The sequence below is a fragment of the Oppia nitens genome, unplaced genomic scaffold, assembly GCF_028296485.1.
Source record: "Oppia nitens isolate AA-2021 unplaced genomic scaffold, nextdenovo-longstitch-racon4-pilon3 scaffold8_pilon_pilon_pilon, whole genome shotgun sequence".
Taxonomy (NCBI): Eukaryota; Metazoa; Arthropoda; class Arachnida; order Sarcoptiformes; family Oppiidae; genus Oppia; species Oppia nitens.
The window spans coordinates 565,570-585,572 of NW_026533252.1; the positions used below are offsets into that span (position 1 = coordinate 565,570).

Below are 20,003 nucleotides of genomic sequence, written 5' to 3' on the forward strand. Positions count from 1 at the left end.
TCGTTACACTTTATCTGATAGAACAGAATTTGTAAATTTATATTATAGTACAAAAAATGCAAGAAAAGCTTCAATTATTTACAATCAATTACATCCCGGCAGAAAACCGTCACACACAACAATTATGTCACATGTTAGAGCATTTGAAAACACTGGCTCTGTTTCAAACAAAAAAATATGTCGAAAAAATCAACAAATTAAATCAGATATTAAAGCATCTGTAATGTCTGATTATAAGACAAATCCTGTTCAATCAGCTGTTAAGGTTGCAACCAAATTTGGATTGTCTCATACGTCAATACATAAAATATTGAAAGAAAATAATTATTTTCCATATAAATTGAAAACAATGCAACCATTGAAAGAAATTGATTATAACAAACGCGTAACTTTTGCTGAAGAAGTATTAGGACAAATTGCTGAAGATCCGGATTTTTTAAGTAAATTGGCAATATTTGATGAAAAACAGTTTGTTATTAATGAGAAACCAAACACACAAAAGTACCGTTTTTATGCACCTTATGGGTCTAATCCCCCATTTGTAAGATATTTAAATGATCAATCCGCGTCTAGTGTAATGGTATTGGCTGGCATATGGGGAAGTCGTATATTAGGACCATATTATTTTACTGAAAATGTTTCGGGTCAATCATTTACAAATATGCTTGAAACACAAGTTTGGCCGTGATGTCATATTTATGCTAGACGGTTGTCCTGGACATTTTGCGACCATTACACGTGATTGGTTGGACACACATTTACCAAACAGATGGATTGGTAGAGGAAGTCCATTTATTAAATGGCCACCCCGATCTCCAGATGTCACGCCAATGGACTTTTCAATATGGGGTATTGTACGTGATGATGTCGCCGTTCGAATTTACGAAAACGTAAATGAATTAAAGCAATCAATTGAATACTCATTTTCAAAAATTGATGGTGTTACGCTTAAAAAAATTAGAGATAATATGTTATTACGTTTAAATAAATTGATTGAATTTCAAGGAAAACATATTGAAAAAAATCTTAAGAAAAAAACATTTGATAATTATATTGAATAGCAATTTAAATAATACAATGACTGTGTCTTAACTTATATTTTTTTAATTATTAATATATTTAAATTATATTTAATGTTTTGATAATAATATATAATTTATTTGAATTATAAATTTTATTACAATAAATTAGTTTTTCTAATTTACTGGTATTATATGAATCCAAAAATTTGTGTTTTTTGTCGTAAATATAATATCTTTGGGAATCATTTCGTCTGACTTGTGATGACCAGTGATAAAGAAACCGTAAGTTGATATCAAATACCATATAATTATTGTAATAAAACTATTGTCTGAACCGGTTTTGCGCAACAAAATCAAATAAATTAATGCTATCATTGATATTATCATTAGTCCTAAACCGCTATTTGGCGATTGAAATGGACGGCGCCATTCTTGTAGTGGCCGGAAGTGAGGGACAAATGCCACAAACCAGAGAACATCTTATGTTAAGTAAACAAATCGGTGTCAAAAAGTTGGTCGTCTTTGTCAACAAATGTGATTTAATCGACGATAAGATGAAAGAATTGGTAGAAATGGAAGTGAGAGACCTGTTAAACAACTATGGCTTCGATGGCGATAACACACCGTTTTTATTTGGATCAGCTCTGGCGGCTCTTAGCGGAGACAAATCAGGCGTCGGCGAAGAGTCTATTATCAAACTGTTGGATACACTCGACTCATACATTACTCCTCCGGAAAGAGACACAAATTCACCATTTCTTATGCCAATTATGTCGACAGATATTACTCGCAGAGGAATTGTTTGTATTGGAACCGTTGAAAAAGGAATCATAGCTCGTGGCGATCCCATTGATATTATAGGTTGGGATGCTATCATCAAAAGTGTCGCAATCAGCTAATGATATAATCAAATGACCGCAAACGGCAAATGCATTGAATATCAATAAATATTTGCTAAATATATTTGAAAAATTTATATTATTAGTGATTTCACTGATATTTAATAAATAGTTAATAAAATGCTAAACAATATAAATATTATACTATTTAATAAATAATTTTTATCACTAATTATTGTTATAAACTAGGTAATATTATTAACATTATTATCAATGGCTTATCTATGAATGGTTTTATAAATAAATTATTTAGTAACTTATAATAAACTGAACGTTTGTATGATAATAAAAATATGACTTTCGATAAAACTAATTCACCCATCGGTACAACAATAGAGGTGACATCACTCAGAAATAGTATATCATTGACAATACTTTTGTGAAATGGAAAGTCCAGTATTCGGATCAGATTAGCAGTGATGGCACTCATGTCTATACCGATACATAGTTTTGAACAATAGTTGATCAAATGCTTATGCGATTGAATCCAGTAAATGATAACTAAATTGAATACACACGACAACAATATGATAATTAGACCATTAAACAGATGCAACTCATAAACTGACAAATTGTTGGTCAAATGGTCAGTCAATTGTACGATATAATTGTTGCGCAACTCTAGTAGTTTGCCAATAGTGGGCGACTTATCGTCGCTGGGAATGTGATTCAATAGAACCCAATTACGATCGTATCGTTCGAGTAGTTCTTCCAGTTTATTGTCGATAACATTCGGTACAACCGATACAACGTATCGTTGAATTTATCCGTAGCGCAGATATACTGGTCCATAGATATTTGATTTAAATCAGATTATTGATTTATTAAATAATAATATATTTATATTATATATTTAGTTAGTATTACATATAAATAATTAAATGTTTGTTTATTTTAAAAATATTTTTGTTTATATTTTTGTTGCTTAGCATTGTATATTTTTATTTTTAAAATTATTTTTTACTTTTTTATTTGTTAATGGGTTTAACTGTACATAAACACCAAGGCTCAGTGTTATTCAGTTGGTTGGAATACACGCTTAAGTACTGTATAGTATTTAAGAGATATTATTGAATATACAGTATAAACTCAATGACAGTTTCGCCGACACAACACTTAACCCACAATTTATATCAATTTTACTTTACTTAATGTAAAATAAAAACCTTATATAAAACATGATGTAAAACGTATTCATCTCTAATATCAATAACATTAATATAGTATACAATTAATGATAAGTGAAAATATTGATGAAATCTGTGAAAAGAATTTCTATATATTTATTATAAAAAAATATTAAATATTTTAGTTTTTATTTTTATGCTAAATCATCAAAATATAACAATCATCAAAACATCAATCATCTTTTAATTAAATATTACATTATTTGTTTTGCTTTAATTTAAGTGATTTTGACTTTATTTAAAGTTCATAAAATGTTTACTTTAATTTATTATAAGTTTTAGATTTGAAAAAATAATTGTAATTTTCCTTTTTATGTGGAAATATATTTTTTAAATCACATATATTAAAATGATATAAATTTAATATAAATTTAATATAAATTTAATATAAATTTAATATAATTTTTAATCTTAAGTTATTATTATTCATTTTTTATGAGTTTTATAATGACATCAAAAAATAAGAGATCTTTAATTGAATCACTTCTTTACTCAGCAGTGAGTCAATTGTTTAGCGATTTAAATGCGAGAAAACATTTGTTAAATAAAATTTGTGATACAATTGATAAAAATTGTAATGAATTGAATAAAAATATTATAAATTCATTCAATAATTTTGATGATAATTATTTGCTTGAAAAGTATGAATCAGTTAGTAGTGAATATGAAAAGTGTTTCAAATGTCATTTCATTGATGAAGACAATGTGACAACCAGTGAAACAACTGCTGATAGTGCTATAGATGGCAATATCAATGAAGATACCGGTGAAGACACATCAGCCAATGTTGAGCTGGTGTTAGATTACGCCACTAAAGGCCAGTACGATGTGGCCATACCTCTGTGCAAACAAGTGCTTACAGATGTTCAGAGCAGACCCGCCAAAGAACAGTCTAATTCAAAGTCAGACGAATGCTATTTAACTGAAATTCTGGGACTCATGTATCTCAAGCTCCGGGAGTTTGACAATTCGGAACTGTATTTACGACAAACGTTGGTCATAAAAGAGAATAGTTTGGGCGCAAATGACAGAAATGTAATAAAATTGAAAACTTATTTATCACACGTTTTATATCGACAAAACAGATTCAAAGAGTCGGAACTGATGGCCAAACAGGTGTTGTGTGCAATCCATGAAAATGAATGTCTCGATAATTATACAGAAAATTCAATGGAAATTAATATCTGGGAATTGGCTGAAGAACTGGAAGTATTCGGTTCTAAAGACTACAGTCTTGTTTGCGAAACAAACGATAATAAAGAGTTACAACTTATTTATCATAGATATCCACATATGACACAACTGTTCAATAATTTAGGTGACATTTATCAGAAAAATGGCAAAACTATTGCAGCAAATGTTATGCGAGATCTAAGTGTTGATATCAAACATAATGTCTTGGAGACCGACACTAACTTTTATCCAAAAATCACATCAAAGCTGAGTCGGTCGCTATCTCAACGACACGATAGACGACCGGTCGTAACGATGATTAAAGATAGTATCGGCTGTCAGACAGAGACTACAGAAAATAATAACAACGATAAAGACTTTAATAAAAATCAAATTAATTTTAATAACCAAAGAAATTCAAATAATAAATTCAAAACATTTCAAAAACTGATTGCAATTAATTATCAAATGAATTCACTTTAAATATAATTTAGTTAAAGTTAATTTAATGTTTATTTTTCATTTAATATATGTCATTAATTATTAATATTTAATATACAATGTTTAAAAATAATACTATTTTTATTGCATAGATTATGACATTAAAAACAACATTAAAATTTTAATAAAATAAATATCTACAATATAACTGACTTATATTTTATGAATTTACTGCAAAGTATATATAAAATAATTGTAAATTGTATAACACATTAAAGTAAAGTTAGACTCAAATAGACGATTCATTTTCCTCTAATAACCTGACCGTTGACTACAATTTTTGTCAATTGTTTCAATTTTGAGAACCTGTACGGACACAACTCTCTACTTTTATAGCCAAACGAGTAAAGCATTGTTATCGACAAATAAGTCAATTGTCTCATGTGGTCATTGATTATGACAAATATTTTGTTAAACAATGACATATTGCATATAAATTTTATGGACAACAGCTTCAAGTCCTTACAATTGACGGCAATTGTTGTCAATTGACTTAAAATATTTGACGTGAAGTCAATATTACTGAGATTACTGTAATCGATATCAAACTTGTTTAGAGATGTCATGTCAGACAATGCTGTGGTCAACAAATCAATCGATTGTTTATCAATATTACAATCTTTAGCAATAAGTATCGACAATGACTTTAATTTTGGTCCATAATGTCTAGCGAACTGATCCAATAGATTCTTATGTTGTGAACAATACGTTAATTTTAAATGAGTTAACTTTGAATACATCACTTCATTGCTGTTCAAACAGATTTGAAAAATGCCGGATGAATACAAATAAGTCAGACATTGTATGTCCAACTTCTGGAGATTTGACAATTGTTTTATATTGTTATCAATGGATCGGTTGACTCTTTGGGTGGCACTATAGCTGCCAAACACCAGTTTACAAGAAGTGAGTCGTTGATTGAATTTTGCGAAAAACTCGTCCATAACTTGTTTACTAATATTTTCAAATATATTTGAATCAATATTAACGGTTAAATGTCTTAAATGATGGCAGTGTTCGCCAATTGACACAAACAACTCATTGACCGGAGATTTAACACAACTATTCAATGATAATAAGTAAATGCTTGCAATGTTTGGACACTTCTTCAATATATTAGTGATTGTATAGCAATTAGTAGTTCCGATATTATATATCTTACTCATCAACAAATTGGATGTTTCATTAAATACCAACTCTGTCTGTGTCTTAAAGATAAAACTCTGGAACTGCTTTGAGACACATTCATAGCGAAAACAATCATCTAATGACACAAATGACAAAATCAATTGACACAAATCGTCACCAAATCTATCGAAACTGTCTCTTGACTTCTTTATTGTTGTTGTTGTTGTTGTTATGTCTTTGTTTGTCACCAATTGGTCATCAAATGTGTGAATACTTATCAACTTTTTCTTAGCGATCGACCGCTTRTTTTGTTGACAACTATTTGTTGACATTTTTGTTGTGTCGACTGAAATGTAAATCAAATGTAAATTAAGTTATATTTAATTATAATCATTGAATGTATGACTCATTTCAATACTGACTTCAATTCAAAATATGTTTATAAATAATTGTAATTATTTTTRTTTGAAAATCAATTGTAAATCAAATCAATGTTTAAAAACTAAACGATTGAATATTGAAAGCAATCAATGAATTAATGAATTAATAAAAAAAAACAAAAATTGTTTGAATTTCGAGTAAATCAATGAAAACATTGAATGAAAAATACTTTGACACGACATCTGTGTTTAACACAAAACATTACAAATTAACTATTGATTTRATAAAAGTTTTATATAAAAAAACTAATTTGAATTTATCAATAAAATCTATGAAATACAATATAAAAATTTAAAATAAAATTGTCTTTAAATTGTAATTTCTAAAAATATTTCTATAAAAAAAACATTWACATTATAATAGAAAATTGATTATATTAACAATTTTTATATTTGAAAAAATACTGTTATAATAAATAAATTAAGTTATAAAATAAWATTTAAATATATATATATATATAAATGTTAATTAAAAATTGGCTGATTGTTCATCAATTATCTTATTATTAATAATATGTTTGTCATCATTAGTATTGATAATATCTGTTTGATCTTCTAGAGTATTAACAGATGAATTGATATGAGAAGCACTTGTATTTGGTATCACAATATTGGATACATTTGAAGACATGGTTGAGGTTCGTCTGCCATTAAGTCTTGATTGTTCTCTCTTTTGAGTATCGCTTAAGTATCCAATGCTTTCAATAATTCCGTAAAAGAAATACATTAACATTCCTATCAATTATAAAACCAGTTATATATTAATATATAAAGACTATTCATAGTTTCGATAATATTTTAATCATCTATACCTAAGACCATCCAAACGCCAAATCGGATCCACGTTATGCTTGACAAGTGTATCATTAGATAAATGTTAACAAAAACACTGAGCACTGGTATGACAGGAACACCCGGTATCTTAAATGACATTTTTTCATCAGTCTGTGGCTGACGTTTCAGTCCAATCATTAGAACAGTTAGTAGTAATAATGTGCCGAATACTGGTAACAATGCATACAGTTTTAGTTGATATAAATCATTGGGCAAAAAACCTAACAGTGCCGCTAATATGAAAACTAATATACCTTTAAAAATAAGAATCGTTAGATAAATAATTGGTTAAATTTTTAGCAATCGTTTTATTTAAAACCTACATATAATAACAATTAAGTATCGACTCATCCTAACCGATGCTTTTGTTAGTTTCATATTGTTGTCGACATTGAAAAGTCGTTTAATTAATGTCTTATTATGAGAGATGAGTAGGTATTCTCTGTCTTCATATGTTTCCCTATCGTTAATATCTGTGTCACTGATTAGCGAGTCTTTAAACTTTCTTCTTTGATATCTATTTATTATTTAACAATAATTTCAATTAAATTATTTAATTAGAAATTATCATATTTAAAACATAAATTACATATTAATTACATATTAATTATAAATCATTGACTATTTACAATACCTGAGTATTAACACTGAGATTGAGACTAACGCATAGGCCAGTAATGTACCTAAAATTTGACAATAAAAATGCTAAATAGTAGTAAAATTAATTGAGAAAAAATAGTTAATACCAATAGACATCATATCTGCTAACTCTTGGAAATCAAACATTGCAGCCATAAAACCGCTGAAAATGCCGGCAAACAATGTGGCCCAATGAGGGGTCTTAAGTTTGCCATTAACTTTGCTAAAGAAGCCAAATATCATACGGTCGCTACCCATTGCATATAATATACGAGTCAATGGATACATAGTTCCCATTAAACCTTATGAAATCAAATAATTTTAATGTAAATATYATTTAACTTCAAATTATTACTTGAGTATAGACCAGCCATTGCACCAATAGTTAAAATATATTGGGCAAACGGATAGCCAACTTTGTTAAAAACATATGGTAACGGTGCCATTTGGTTTTGTTCATAATAGGGAACCATTAGAGTCTGAATAGCCGATACACCACAATAACATACAAATATAACTAGCAATGAATATATAATGCTTAAAGGTATAGCACGGGCAGGATTTTTAACTTCTTCACCGGTGGTCGCTATCATATCAAACCCGATGAAACCATAGAAACAAGTGGCTGCTCCTGCCATCAAACCACTATTAAACACAAATAAATGCATAATTTTTTTTAATTATATTATTATTATTAATTTTTAATATTGCATTATTTTTATTACCTAAAACCAAATGCAAAAAATCCTAAATAAATATATTATAAAAAATAATTAAATCTATTTTTAAAAATTAATAATTTAGTTACTAAATTAATAATAATAATTTATWATAACCTCCTTGTTCATTTGGTGCACTATTTGGCGGTAATTCACTTTTAGACAATTGCCAGTTATGTATATCGATTTTAAAGGCTATTAAAAWATATTAAAATTTGTATACCTTTTTTTAAAAATAATAATTATAAAATACAATTAATGTTTAATCGCATGTTTACTTACAGCCACATATGATGGCATAGATGACACCCAAAACATTGATTACAGTGAACACTGCATTCAATCGGGTCGACTTTTTTACTCCTATGGCTAACAGTGCTGAACATTTTGAGAAAAAAAATATTATTACAATTATTGGTAACAACATAATTAAATCATCAACTAACTAACCTGATATTAAAATAGCAATAGCAAATGCAAAAAAGTCAAAATATTTAGAGATACCAAAATTAAGAGGCGCCCACTCTGTRAATTGTTGTTGTATTTTGTAGCCCACCAGTGAATCTACATAACCACTGTAACCCCTGGCTATTGATGCCGATCCTATAGCATACTCTAGAATCAGATTCCTTAAAATATTATCAATTATTTATATTTGTCACTAATTTGTCAATTTATAAAACAGTAATTATTACCATCCGATAATAAATGCCATAAATTCTCCAACAGTTATATAAGAGTAAACATAAGCTGATCCTTATATACATAAAAWCATATATAAATTATAATAAACAATAAAAAAATGTACATGCTCATTTTACCAGATTTCGGTACTCTTGCTCCAAATTCTGTGTATAGAAATGTTTATTTATAAAATTATTTATTGTCATATAATTTCATAATAAATTAAACTAAAATTATTTTAAATGTTTTTATAACCTAAACTCATWCAAATTTTTAAAAAACCTTTTGATAGCCATAAATAATTTATAGAAATTTTAATGACATTAATATTTAAATAATATAAAGTACAGTATACACAGTATATATGATAATATAGATATAAAATATATTATAATAACTTTTATATTAAATTTTGACAGCATATTATATAATGAAACTATTTTGATTGAGATTTTATTTATAAGTTATTTATTTAATGCTATAGTAATTTTTAATTCATTGTATTTTTATTTTGATGTCTAAAATTGTATGATATATTATMACAAATAAAACTGACTGTCAAWAACACAAAAGACTAACCGGCATAACAAAGTCCAGCAAAAACTGAGGCCACGGCTGCTATGAAAAAACTTAAYGTAACCGACGGTCCTTTAGAAACATTAATAAAATCACAATTAATTCAAATAAATATATAATTATTAAAAAAATCTYAGTATTAATTACCTGCCTTAGTGCTGGCTACCTGTCCGGCTAATATATAAACTCCCAGTCCCAATGTTGAGCCAATACCTGATTTTTATTATAATTATACTGTAATTTATAGATAAGAAAACAATCGGACAGTAGTTTGTTAAATACCAAGCATTGTCAGGTCGATAGTGGAAAGACATCTTTCAAGTCGTGTCGTTGTTATACCAGTCCTTTCGATAGGTTTTCTACGRATAAAAGGTTTTACCCACGAATTGACCATAATATATACAGTTTGTRTTTAAGTATACAATTTGTTAAATATTAACAAAATTTATTTATATATAAAAAAAACTTTTGAAAAAATCACTGTTATTTCACTATTAATTTTTAAACAATTATTATATACAGTATTAATCTAAAATATCTCATATATCACAACATTGCTGTAAAAAATATCTAAAACAAAATAAACAATTATATAGACTATTGTATTGCAACTGTGGTGGTGAGCGCACTGACACAATGCACTGGGATGTGTTGTTGGTGGGTGTCGTTAACATATAGTTATGATAAGATTAAGTATTACATAATTTTTTATTTATTAAAATTACTTAGTATTTAATATATTTAGTAAATGCAACTGTTTTGTGAAATATTTACATGATTTATATTTTTTAATTTAAAAACTATATAACTATGAAATACTGTATAATGTTATAATTAAATATTTTAATAGAAGTTGATAGAAATATAAAAGTAAAAACTATTTAATAAATTTATTTGCAAACACAAATCAAATTTCATTTATAAATATTGATAAACATCTTTAAATTAGATTAAAACTTTTATTGAAAATATTTTATTGAAAAAAGTTTATAAGTATTATGATTTAAATTATAAGAAAATTTAAGATCACTGTAATTATAACTTAATTATATTTTAAATGTAACTTAAAAATTCAACTTTAAGATATTTTTAGTGTTTTATTTAAAACTTATAATTATTATTTGGTTATTTAAATGTTTCTAATTTATAGTACGATCTCTAAAGATGAATAAACATAACTTATTAAATATTATAAATTTTAAATAAAGCACTAAAAATATCTTAAAGTTGAACTAAAACATTTAAAATATATTTTTAATTAAATGTTTATTTTATAAATTATAATAATTCTAATATTTTTTCAAGTTATAAACTATAATTTAAACAATAATTAATTGTGTATTTACTATAACAATGCATTTGTTAATGTAATTATTAAAGTGTATAATAAAATATTGTTTAATCACATTGTAATTGAACTTTGTTAGCATTGAATTATTGTACAGTAAATGTGATTAATAATTACTGTAATAAAATAGTGTTATCAAACATCATATGATTGATATTATTATTATATATGAAATTCAATACTATTAAACGTGTAGAGTATATACATATTGATACAAGTTTAATAAATTATATAATTTAAATTATAATATTTGTTTGATATTATTATTGATATTAAATTATTTAAAAATAAATATTATTAATTTTTTATTTATCTCACAGAGAGRTTTGTAATTAAATAAATAAGAATTTGTAATATATTTATTTAAATCTTTTTGTTATATTTTGAAATTAATTATCATAATAAAATATATTATTTAYATTTTACTAATTATTACTAATTATAAATTATTTAGTTGTATATATTTAGAATAATAAAAATATACAAAATATTACAATAAAAATATAGAGGAAATTGTAATTATTARTAAAATTTTTATAAATATTATAAAATTAAAATAAGTAAAATATTACAATTTGTRTATCTTATGAAAAATAGTTGACCTAAAATTATTCAAATAATTGTATTGTAAAAAAAGTTATAGTATTTTATAATCAATGTTAATTCACTGTATTTGTTCAAATGATTTATTTGAACACCTGTTACTAAAGTAAAAGTTTGATTATTGATCATTGATTGCATATACTATAATTAATATACATAATATATAAATAAATCTAATTTAAAAAATATTTTATAATTATGACATTTATAAKTAATAAAACAAAACTGAAAATTTTAATCAAAAAGAAATAATAATTAATTTGAATATTTATATAGATTTCATTAACAAGTTGTTTGATTTATTTTTTGAAGATATACCGTAATAATAAATAATAAAAAATAAATTGTATTTTTATGATTTCTATGATCTTTATATATTTATTGTGATTTTTAAAAAATAAATRGATATTTTAATTGACATCTAAAATAATAAATCAAATAGTATAAATAWTTTTTGTGACATAAATTTGATGATTGAAAATWAATTGATTATTATTTGCTTAAATATCTACAGTATACTTTAATAATAATAAMAACTTTATATTTACACAATTTATATCAATATATGATTTTTTACTATTATTATTAGTTCAATGTTAAATAACAATATGTAAATAATATAAACCATATATATTTAAATTTAAAYATAAAAWCAACTATTGTATTTAACTTAGATTAATAGTAATATTTTAATTCAATACTGTATATAATTTTATGTTAAAAAGTTGAAATAGTTRGAAAAAATAATGATTATATATTTTTTCTACATTWGTATTATAGCTGGTTTACTAWTAAATAAAGGTTAATTATCAAAAACATTAATTATCTATTAAATTAAAACTATTATTTATTTATTTTAAAAATATAAATAATAATATAATTTTATTAATTATATATCAATAATATATATGTATTTAGTTGACTGTATTTGTTCATCACTGGACATTCAAATTTGTAGTAAAACTTTACCGAAACCGAATGGTTTATTTTATTATACGGGTTGTGAGCGTTATAATTACCGTTTGCGTACTTGTCTTTACGGATGTAATATCACGGTATGTAACTCGACTTGTGGTCGGACTACCGGTTTTAGTAGCGGGCAATGTACACGTGATGTTGTACGTAGAATAATTGGATGCACGTGCATTAAAAATTCATAATATTATATAATGTATAATAATATATAAAATGTGAAATTATTGATTGAATTTTTTAATAAATAAATTCAATATTTTAATTTTTTTAACTTTATTATTTATTTAGTTAAAAATTTTATGTAATTTTTTTATATTTTCTCAATAATGTCTGAGTACATAAATTTTTTTAATATTATGTTTCGACCGTTTATACTGATATGATAAAGCAATAAATAATAAAATAGTTATTATTAGACAAAATAATTCAAAATAGATGAACACTTCTGTATGGTCTTTAATAAGTGGTCCCAACAGTAATGGTGATAATATGAGTAAAATTGATGAAAACACCGTAAATAATGCGGACACACGATCTGTCAATTGGATGGACTTCTCGGCAAATGCATAATATGCCGGTCTTAGTGCTGAAAAGCCAAGTCCTATACAGGTATTTGAATGTCAATGAAAAACATTTATTATTATTATTTAATACAATTACTAACCAAACAATGCATTTGTAGTCCAAATTAAAGGGACAGAGTGTTGACCAAAATATAGTATAAGCATTGAAATGCAAACTAAACAWAGACTGTATGCTATAATTGTTTGTGAACGCAATCGGGTTGCTATTAGTGCCGTTACGAGTCGGGCTCCGGTAAACGTAGCGGACATTACAGATAACATATGACTGGCTGTTTTGGCGTCAATRTCATTGCATGCATATTGAAAGTAAGTGGAACTGTAGCTAAAATAAATATTTTCTAAACCCGAGTACGATATGAATGTCAAACATAATATTATTATAAGTATTATCCTATCAGTCGATGATTTTTTTACGATAACATCTGATTCGTTGTATTTGTCTTCTGTTTTCTGATCGATAAGAATTTTGGGGACTTTATATCGTTTAAACAAAAATAATATCAATAATACTATTGGAACTGTAATTATAAAAAATAAAATAGTTATTATTTAGTTATTAATATTATATAAGATTATATAAGTATACCAACTAAACCAATAGAGCCAACCATAACATACGGTGCTATTAATTTCGAGCGCCTGTCCACCGAATTATTGATATCAGTTGTAGTAATCAGTGGTAATTGAGTGGTCAGTGTCGACACTGTTTGGTTATCAGGTTTTAAGTCTCCAGTGAGATATGGCGCCAATATTAATGGACCGATAATAGATCCCAAACCGTACATACACTGTAATACTTGCATCAATGGATCACTGTTTTGTTGCCACATTTCCACTATCCATATGCTAGACACTGAATCCCAGGCACCGGCGCCAACTGCTGCTACTATGAAAGCGCCAATTGTCCACCAAATATCAGGACATAATATTATCAAAACACTAAATACATACATCAAACTAGTCATTACAATCACTGTAAATTGACGATTAATATATACATATAGGAAACTACCTAAATAATAAAAAATAACCAAATTTTCATTAATATTATAAAATTTTATATATAATTATATAAATATAACTGTTATTAAGTGACATACATAAAGCACCGATCAAAGAGCCGACACCAGTTGCCGTTTGACACAAAGATATCATAGACATAGTTGTGTTTAACATGTATTGCAGATCTATCATTGACGGACCAAATAGATTTAAAGCCATTCCCTTATAATTAAATTATTAATAAATTATAGWTTTGTAAGTATTTAATAAAAATTAGTAACTGTTTTTAGTAATTAACTTACATAACATATTTGGTTGTATAAAATTRTTAATGTATAGGCATAGATGTACCATTGCTTGTTAAATAACCTAGATGATTTGTCCAGTTCATTTTTATTTAAATCAAAAATTGACGATGATGACATTGTTTGTATTCAAGATTTAACTAACGGTTAGTTAGACCAGAAGTAAACCAGAAGTTAACTAACTTTTAATTTTTGAAACTTTTAAATAACATAATTAAAAAAATACTTTTATTAATTGAATAAATTATTTATTTTCAAAATTATATAAATAATAATATTAACTTAAAATTTAAAATTTATACTTTTTTAATAGAAATAACTCATTTATACTTTTTTTTATCTATTACTACACAACATATAATACTGTAGTTATTTCTATGGACATAATCACACAATTGTATTGATTAAAGTATTAATCCGTAATAAGTATATCATTAAAAATAATATTTATCTTAATTGCTTCGAAAAAATTAGCAAGAACAAATATTTTAGATATATTTTATCTATCAAATAAGCAAGTTAATTTTATGAACTATGTAATTAAATTTGACATTTTATATAAATAAAATKTATCTTAATTGCTTCGAAAAAAATTAGCAAGAACAAATATTTTAGATATATTTTATCTTTAAAATAAGCAAGCTAATTTTATGACCTATGTAATTAAATTTGACATTTTCTRAAAAACATTGCATTTCTAAGTATTAATAAATCAATGTTAACTTTATAAGATTAGTAATTAATTATTTTGATAAATCAGTAACTTATTATTAAATTGCAAATATATAAATACAAATTCATTTTTAAAAATAAATAATAATATAAWATTTATTAATAAAGAATATTAATATTATAAATAAAAATTACCGGTATAAGATTTTTATGATAGTTTTTTTCTCACATTAATATTATTATTATTAAATATAAAAATTGTATAATAGTAATTATGGATACTAAAATTCAATGATAYTTAATTTTTAATTTTAAACATAAAAAGTTTATTTAAATTATTAATTATAATAATTCTTAAGTAATAAGTAATTGAATAAATGTTTATTGACATCTCATGTATAGTTAGTCTAGTATTAATATATACAATAGACTTATAATAATAATATATATAACAGTATTTATAATTATTACAATTAGATTTTATATAATAATATGAAAATTAGTCAATAAGTTAAAAGTCGAGTGATATTTCACCCGAAGGTAAGACATCATTGAAAGTAACGTTGACTGCATTAAGACCACTATCGAGAGCACCGTTAACTTTACCGATACCAGTGTTGAGGGCATCGTTAGCTGTATTAAGGCCATTGTTTAGGGCGCCGTTAACTTTACCGATACCAGTGTTGAAAGCACCGTTAGCTCCATTCAGACCATTGTTAAGTGCACCGTTAACTTTTAACACCATTATTATCCAAATTTAAACCATTATTAAGAGCACCCGTAGCTGTATTCAGACCAGTGTTTAGGGTGCCGTTAACTTTACCGATACTAGTGTTGAGGGCACCGTTAACTTTATTGATACCATTATTAAGAGCACCGTTAGCTGTATTAAGGCTAGTGCTCACAAATTTAGGCTGGACACGATTAACACGTGAGAAACAATAACTTATAAACACCGATACCTAATAAATAGTGTTCGTATTCACATCAATCCGAACGGAACCGGAACCGTTAGCAATAACTTTATTGATACCTGAGAATATCAATAACACTATATAACATAAACTCAGCCAAATTTATAGACATTATTAGCCAAAATTTAAACTTATATAATTAAATACAAAACTTTATTATTATTTATTAATTAAACTTATAAATGAATTATATTCAGACCAGTAATTATATAACTATTAATTAACTAAACGTTAATTAATTATTAAATCAATTTAAACGAAACGATACAAAAACAGTGTCTCGAGTGCACCGTTAGCTGTATTAAGACCAGTACAAAATAGTTTAATCGAAAGTCAATATTATAATAAATTGAATAAATAATTAAACGTAAATAACATGTTTTACCGATACCAGTGTTGAGTGCACCGTTAGCTTTATTGATACCATTATTAAGTGCTCCGTTAGCAGAATTTATGCCATTATTAGCCAAATTTATACCATTATTAAGAACACCGTTAGCTGTATTCAGACCAGTGTTTAGGGTGCCGTTAACTTTACCGATACCAGTGTTGAGGGCACCGCTTTATTAACTTTATAAGCAGATTTACCATTATTAAGAGCACCGTTAGCTGTATTAAGACCAGTGTTTAGGGCGTTAGCTTTATTGCCGTTAAGCAGAATTTATGCCGATTTAAATCATTATTAAGAGCACCGTTAGCTTTATTGATATCAGAGTCAAGTGCTCCACAAGCAGAATTTATGCCATTATTAGCCAAATTTAAATCATTATTAAGAGCACCGTTAGCTTTATTGATACCAGAGTCAAGAGCTCCATGAGYAGAATTTATGCCATTATTAGCCAAATTTATGCCATTATTAAGAACACCGTTAGCTGTATTCAGACCAGTGTTTAGGGTGCCGTTAACTTTACCGATACTAGTGTTGAGGGCACCGTTAACTTTATTGATACCATTATTAAGAGCACCGTTAGCTGTATTAAGGCCAGTGTTTAGGGCGCCGTTAACTTTACCGATACCATTATTAAGAGCACCGTTAGCTATATTAAGGCCAGTGTTTAGGGCACCGTTAACTTTACCGATACCAGAGTCAAGAGCTCCATGAGCAGAATTTATGCCATTATTAGCCAAATTTAAACCATTATTAAGAGCACCCGTAGCTGTATTCAGACCAGTGTTTAGGGTGCCGTTAACTTTACCGATACCAGTGTTGAGGGCACCGTTAGCTCCATTCAGACCAGTGTTTAGAGCACCGTTAGCTGTATTAAGACTAGTGTTAAGTGCACCGTTAACTTTATCGATACCATTATTAAGAGCACCGTTAGCTGTATTCAGACCAGTGTTTAGAGCGCCGTTAACATTACCGATACCAGTGTTGAGGGCACCGTTAACTTTATTGATACCATTATTAAGAGCACCGTTAGCTGTATTAAGACCAGTGTTGAGTGCACCGTTAACTTTATTGATACCAGAGTCAAGTGCTCCATAAGCAGAATTTATGCCATTATTAGCCAAATTTAAACCATTATTAAGAGCACCGTTAGCTGTATTCAGACCAGTGTTTAAGGCGCCGTTAACATTACCGATAACAGTGTTGATGGCATCGTTAGCTGTATTAAGGCCATTGTTTAGGGCACCGTTAACTTTACCGATACCAGAGCTGAGGGCTCCGTTAGCTTTATTCAGATCAGAATCAAGATTTCCATGAATAGAATTGATGCCATTTTTAGCCAAATTTAAATCATTATTAAGAATATCATTAACTTTATTGAGTCCAGTGTTGACTGTATTGTCTATTCTATTGACAATACCTTCAAATCTGTTTAATCCGTTTTCAATCAATTTTTCTCCGATATAACCGGTTTGTGTAATCGTTTGAAATACAGTGTTAATGACATCATTAGTCAATTTTTTGCCGCTATTTAAAACATTTCCCATCACTTGAAAAGTGTTTTCCACACCTTTTCCTATAAGTCCAGTAATACCACTAAACAAACCGCTAATACCATTGAGTCCTGTTTCTGTATCATCGCCCACATTGAAAGACATCTGTCCGTTACCATTGCCATTACCATTGACTCCGAGTGATGTCCGACCACCAGTTGATCCAAACGATACTCGATAGGCAACCGTTACAGATATCAGTGCCGCTAATATCAACAATTTCATAGTAATTAAAACTTTTTTAATACTTCTAATTARACTAAAATTTAATTTCAAATATAAATTTCACTAATAATTGACAATTCTTTAAATACCTTAAAGTTGGCGCACAGTTATGATATGTAAATGTCATTGATATTAATGTCATAATGTTATTAAATTATATTTATAAACATATGTAAAAATAATTGAGTGACAAATTGTCTAAATTACAATTGCAATTGTTAAAATTATTATTTTTTTTATTAAATCATATGAAATAATTAATATATAAATACTAAAATTGGAAAATTACTTAATATATTATAAATTATTGTAACTTATGATATTAATATGATATTGTCTTTAATTGAAACTAGTACATTTTAATAATTAATTTTAAATTGTATGACAGTATAGAAATTAATTATTCTACTTATAAACTTGATATTTATAATACTTTATAATTGAAGTTTTATAATATATAATTCAAAATTAGTGATCAAATTGATGTCAATAATAAGGCATTTGCGTCAATGATAAGTATTGTTATATAAACAGTTTTAAAATAAATCATAAGTTTTAATGTAACTTAATTTTTCAATAATAAAAACTTTCTTATTTTAATTTTTAAAATACAATTTTTTTTATTAATTTTAATTTTATAATTATATTAAAATTAACAATATCACAATTAAATTTAGAAGTAGTTTTATTGTTATATAATGTTTTAATTGTTATGTTACTGAAATATTAATTATTAATTAATTAAAATAATGTTCAAACTATTAATGTGAATAATAAAATATTATTAACGCATCAAGTACATTTAAAGATAGATTGATTATATGTCAAAAAATAATAACAAGTGTTATAAAAAAAATCATATGATTTAATATATGAATTAATAGTTAGAAGTAAACAGTAATGTTTTTTAAAAAGTATTTTAAGGTTTAAATCTAGAAAATAATTAAAAATGAATATTTATATTAAAATTATTTTTAATATTATAGAATTCTATCTATTAATACATCAATTTGTAACTTAATTTGTCAGAATTTAATCATAATTTATGCATTTTAATAACATTTACATACAAATTAAAATAATTTACATTTTGTAATAGTATTTATAGTAAATAATTAATCACTCATATAATCATTTTTAAATATTAAAAAATAATTTTAATATCTTAATCAAATTTATATATTATTAAATATCAAATGTTGATAAAAAAAATAATTTAAGATTTTAAATAAAAAATATTATATTATTTTAAACTATTAATATAATTAATGTGTACTATAATGAAGAGATATAAATATATTATACAGTATTTAGATAATAAACTTACAGTTAATTTAAAAACTATTATTATATCTCTTATATAATACAATGTATTGGCAATAGTGTTGTCAAACAAGATCTCGGTTTTGTAAGATATTGTCACGTCTTAGTCTTGATCAACACTAAGACGTGATGTGAATACATAAGAAAATTGATCCCATTCTTCAAGATCTTCTCTTGGTTTTAAAAATACTAAATATATTATTTTGATTTATAATTTAATAATTATTATTTTTACCTATTTTTAACTAT

At 25.9% G+C, this 20,003-nt stretch overlaps 4 protein-coding genes across 4 annotated transcripts; 1 reads left to right on the top strand and 3 right to left on the bottom strand.

The window, feature by feature from the left end:
• The first annotated feature begins 698 nt into the window (after nt 1–698).
• On the top strand, nt 699–1,921 carry LOC128964052 (elongation factor Tu-like). Its single transcript, XM_054310611.1, has 2 exons — nt 699–939; nt 1,413–1,921. The coding sequence occupies exons 1-2, from the start codon at nt 699–701 to the stop codon at nt 1,919–1,921; spliced, it is 750 nt and encodes a 249-aa protein (XP_054166586.1).
• Nucleotides 1,922–5,034: 3,113 nt separating this feature from the next.
• On the bottom strand, nt 5,035–10,133 carry LOC128964053 (cationic amino acid transporter 2-like). The gene is made up of 16 exons (XM_054310612.1): nt 10,085–10,133; nt 9,950–10,015; nt 9,806–9,874; nt 9,364–9,390; nt 9,238–9,298; nt 8,993–9,171; nt 8,825–8,920; nt 8,660–8,737; nt 8,549–8,570; nt 8,179–8,468; nt 7,931–8,125; nt 7,819–7,867; nt 7,508–7,701; nt 7,163–7,438; nt 7,057–7,085; nt 5,035–6,132 (listed from the first exon to the last, which is right to left on the bottom strand). The coding sequence occupies exons 1-16, from the start codon at nt 10,089–10,091 to the stop codon at nt 6,094–6,096; spliced, it is 1,677 nt and encodes a 558-aa protein (XP_054166587.1). The 5' UTR covers nt 10,092–10,133; the 3' UTR covers nt 5,035–6,093.
• Nucleotides 10,134–10,927: 794 nt separating this feature from the next.
• Nucleotides 10,928–14,533, bottom strand: LOC128964054 (uncharacterized). Its single transcript, XM_054310613.1, has 5 exons — nt 14,413–14,533; nt 13,899–14,324; nt 13,393–13,785; nt 13,172–13,329; nt 10,928–10,960 (listed from the first exon to the last, which is right to left on the bottom strand). Exons 1-5 carry the CDS (start codon nt 14,531–14,533, stop codon nt 10,928–10,930), a joined length of 1,131 nt encoding a protein of 376 aa, XP_054166588.1.
• A 1,269-nt stretch (nt 14,534–15,802) lies between these two features.
• Nucleotides 15,803–18,431, bottom strand: LOC128964055 (PPE family protein PPE34-like). The gene is made up of 5 exons (XM_054310614.1): nt 16,933–18,431; nt 16,651–16,826; nt 16,278–16,324; nt 16,088–16,205; nt 15,803–16,023 (listed from the first exon to the last, which is right to left on the bottom strand). The coding sequence occupies exons 1-5, from the start codon at nt 18,429–18,431 to the stop codon at nt 15,803–15,805; spliced, it is 2,061 nt and encodes a 686-aa protein (XP_054166589.1).
• Between the last annotated feature and the right edge of the window lie 1,572 nt (nt 18,432–20,003).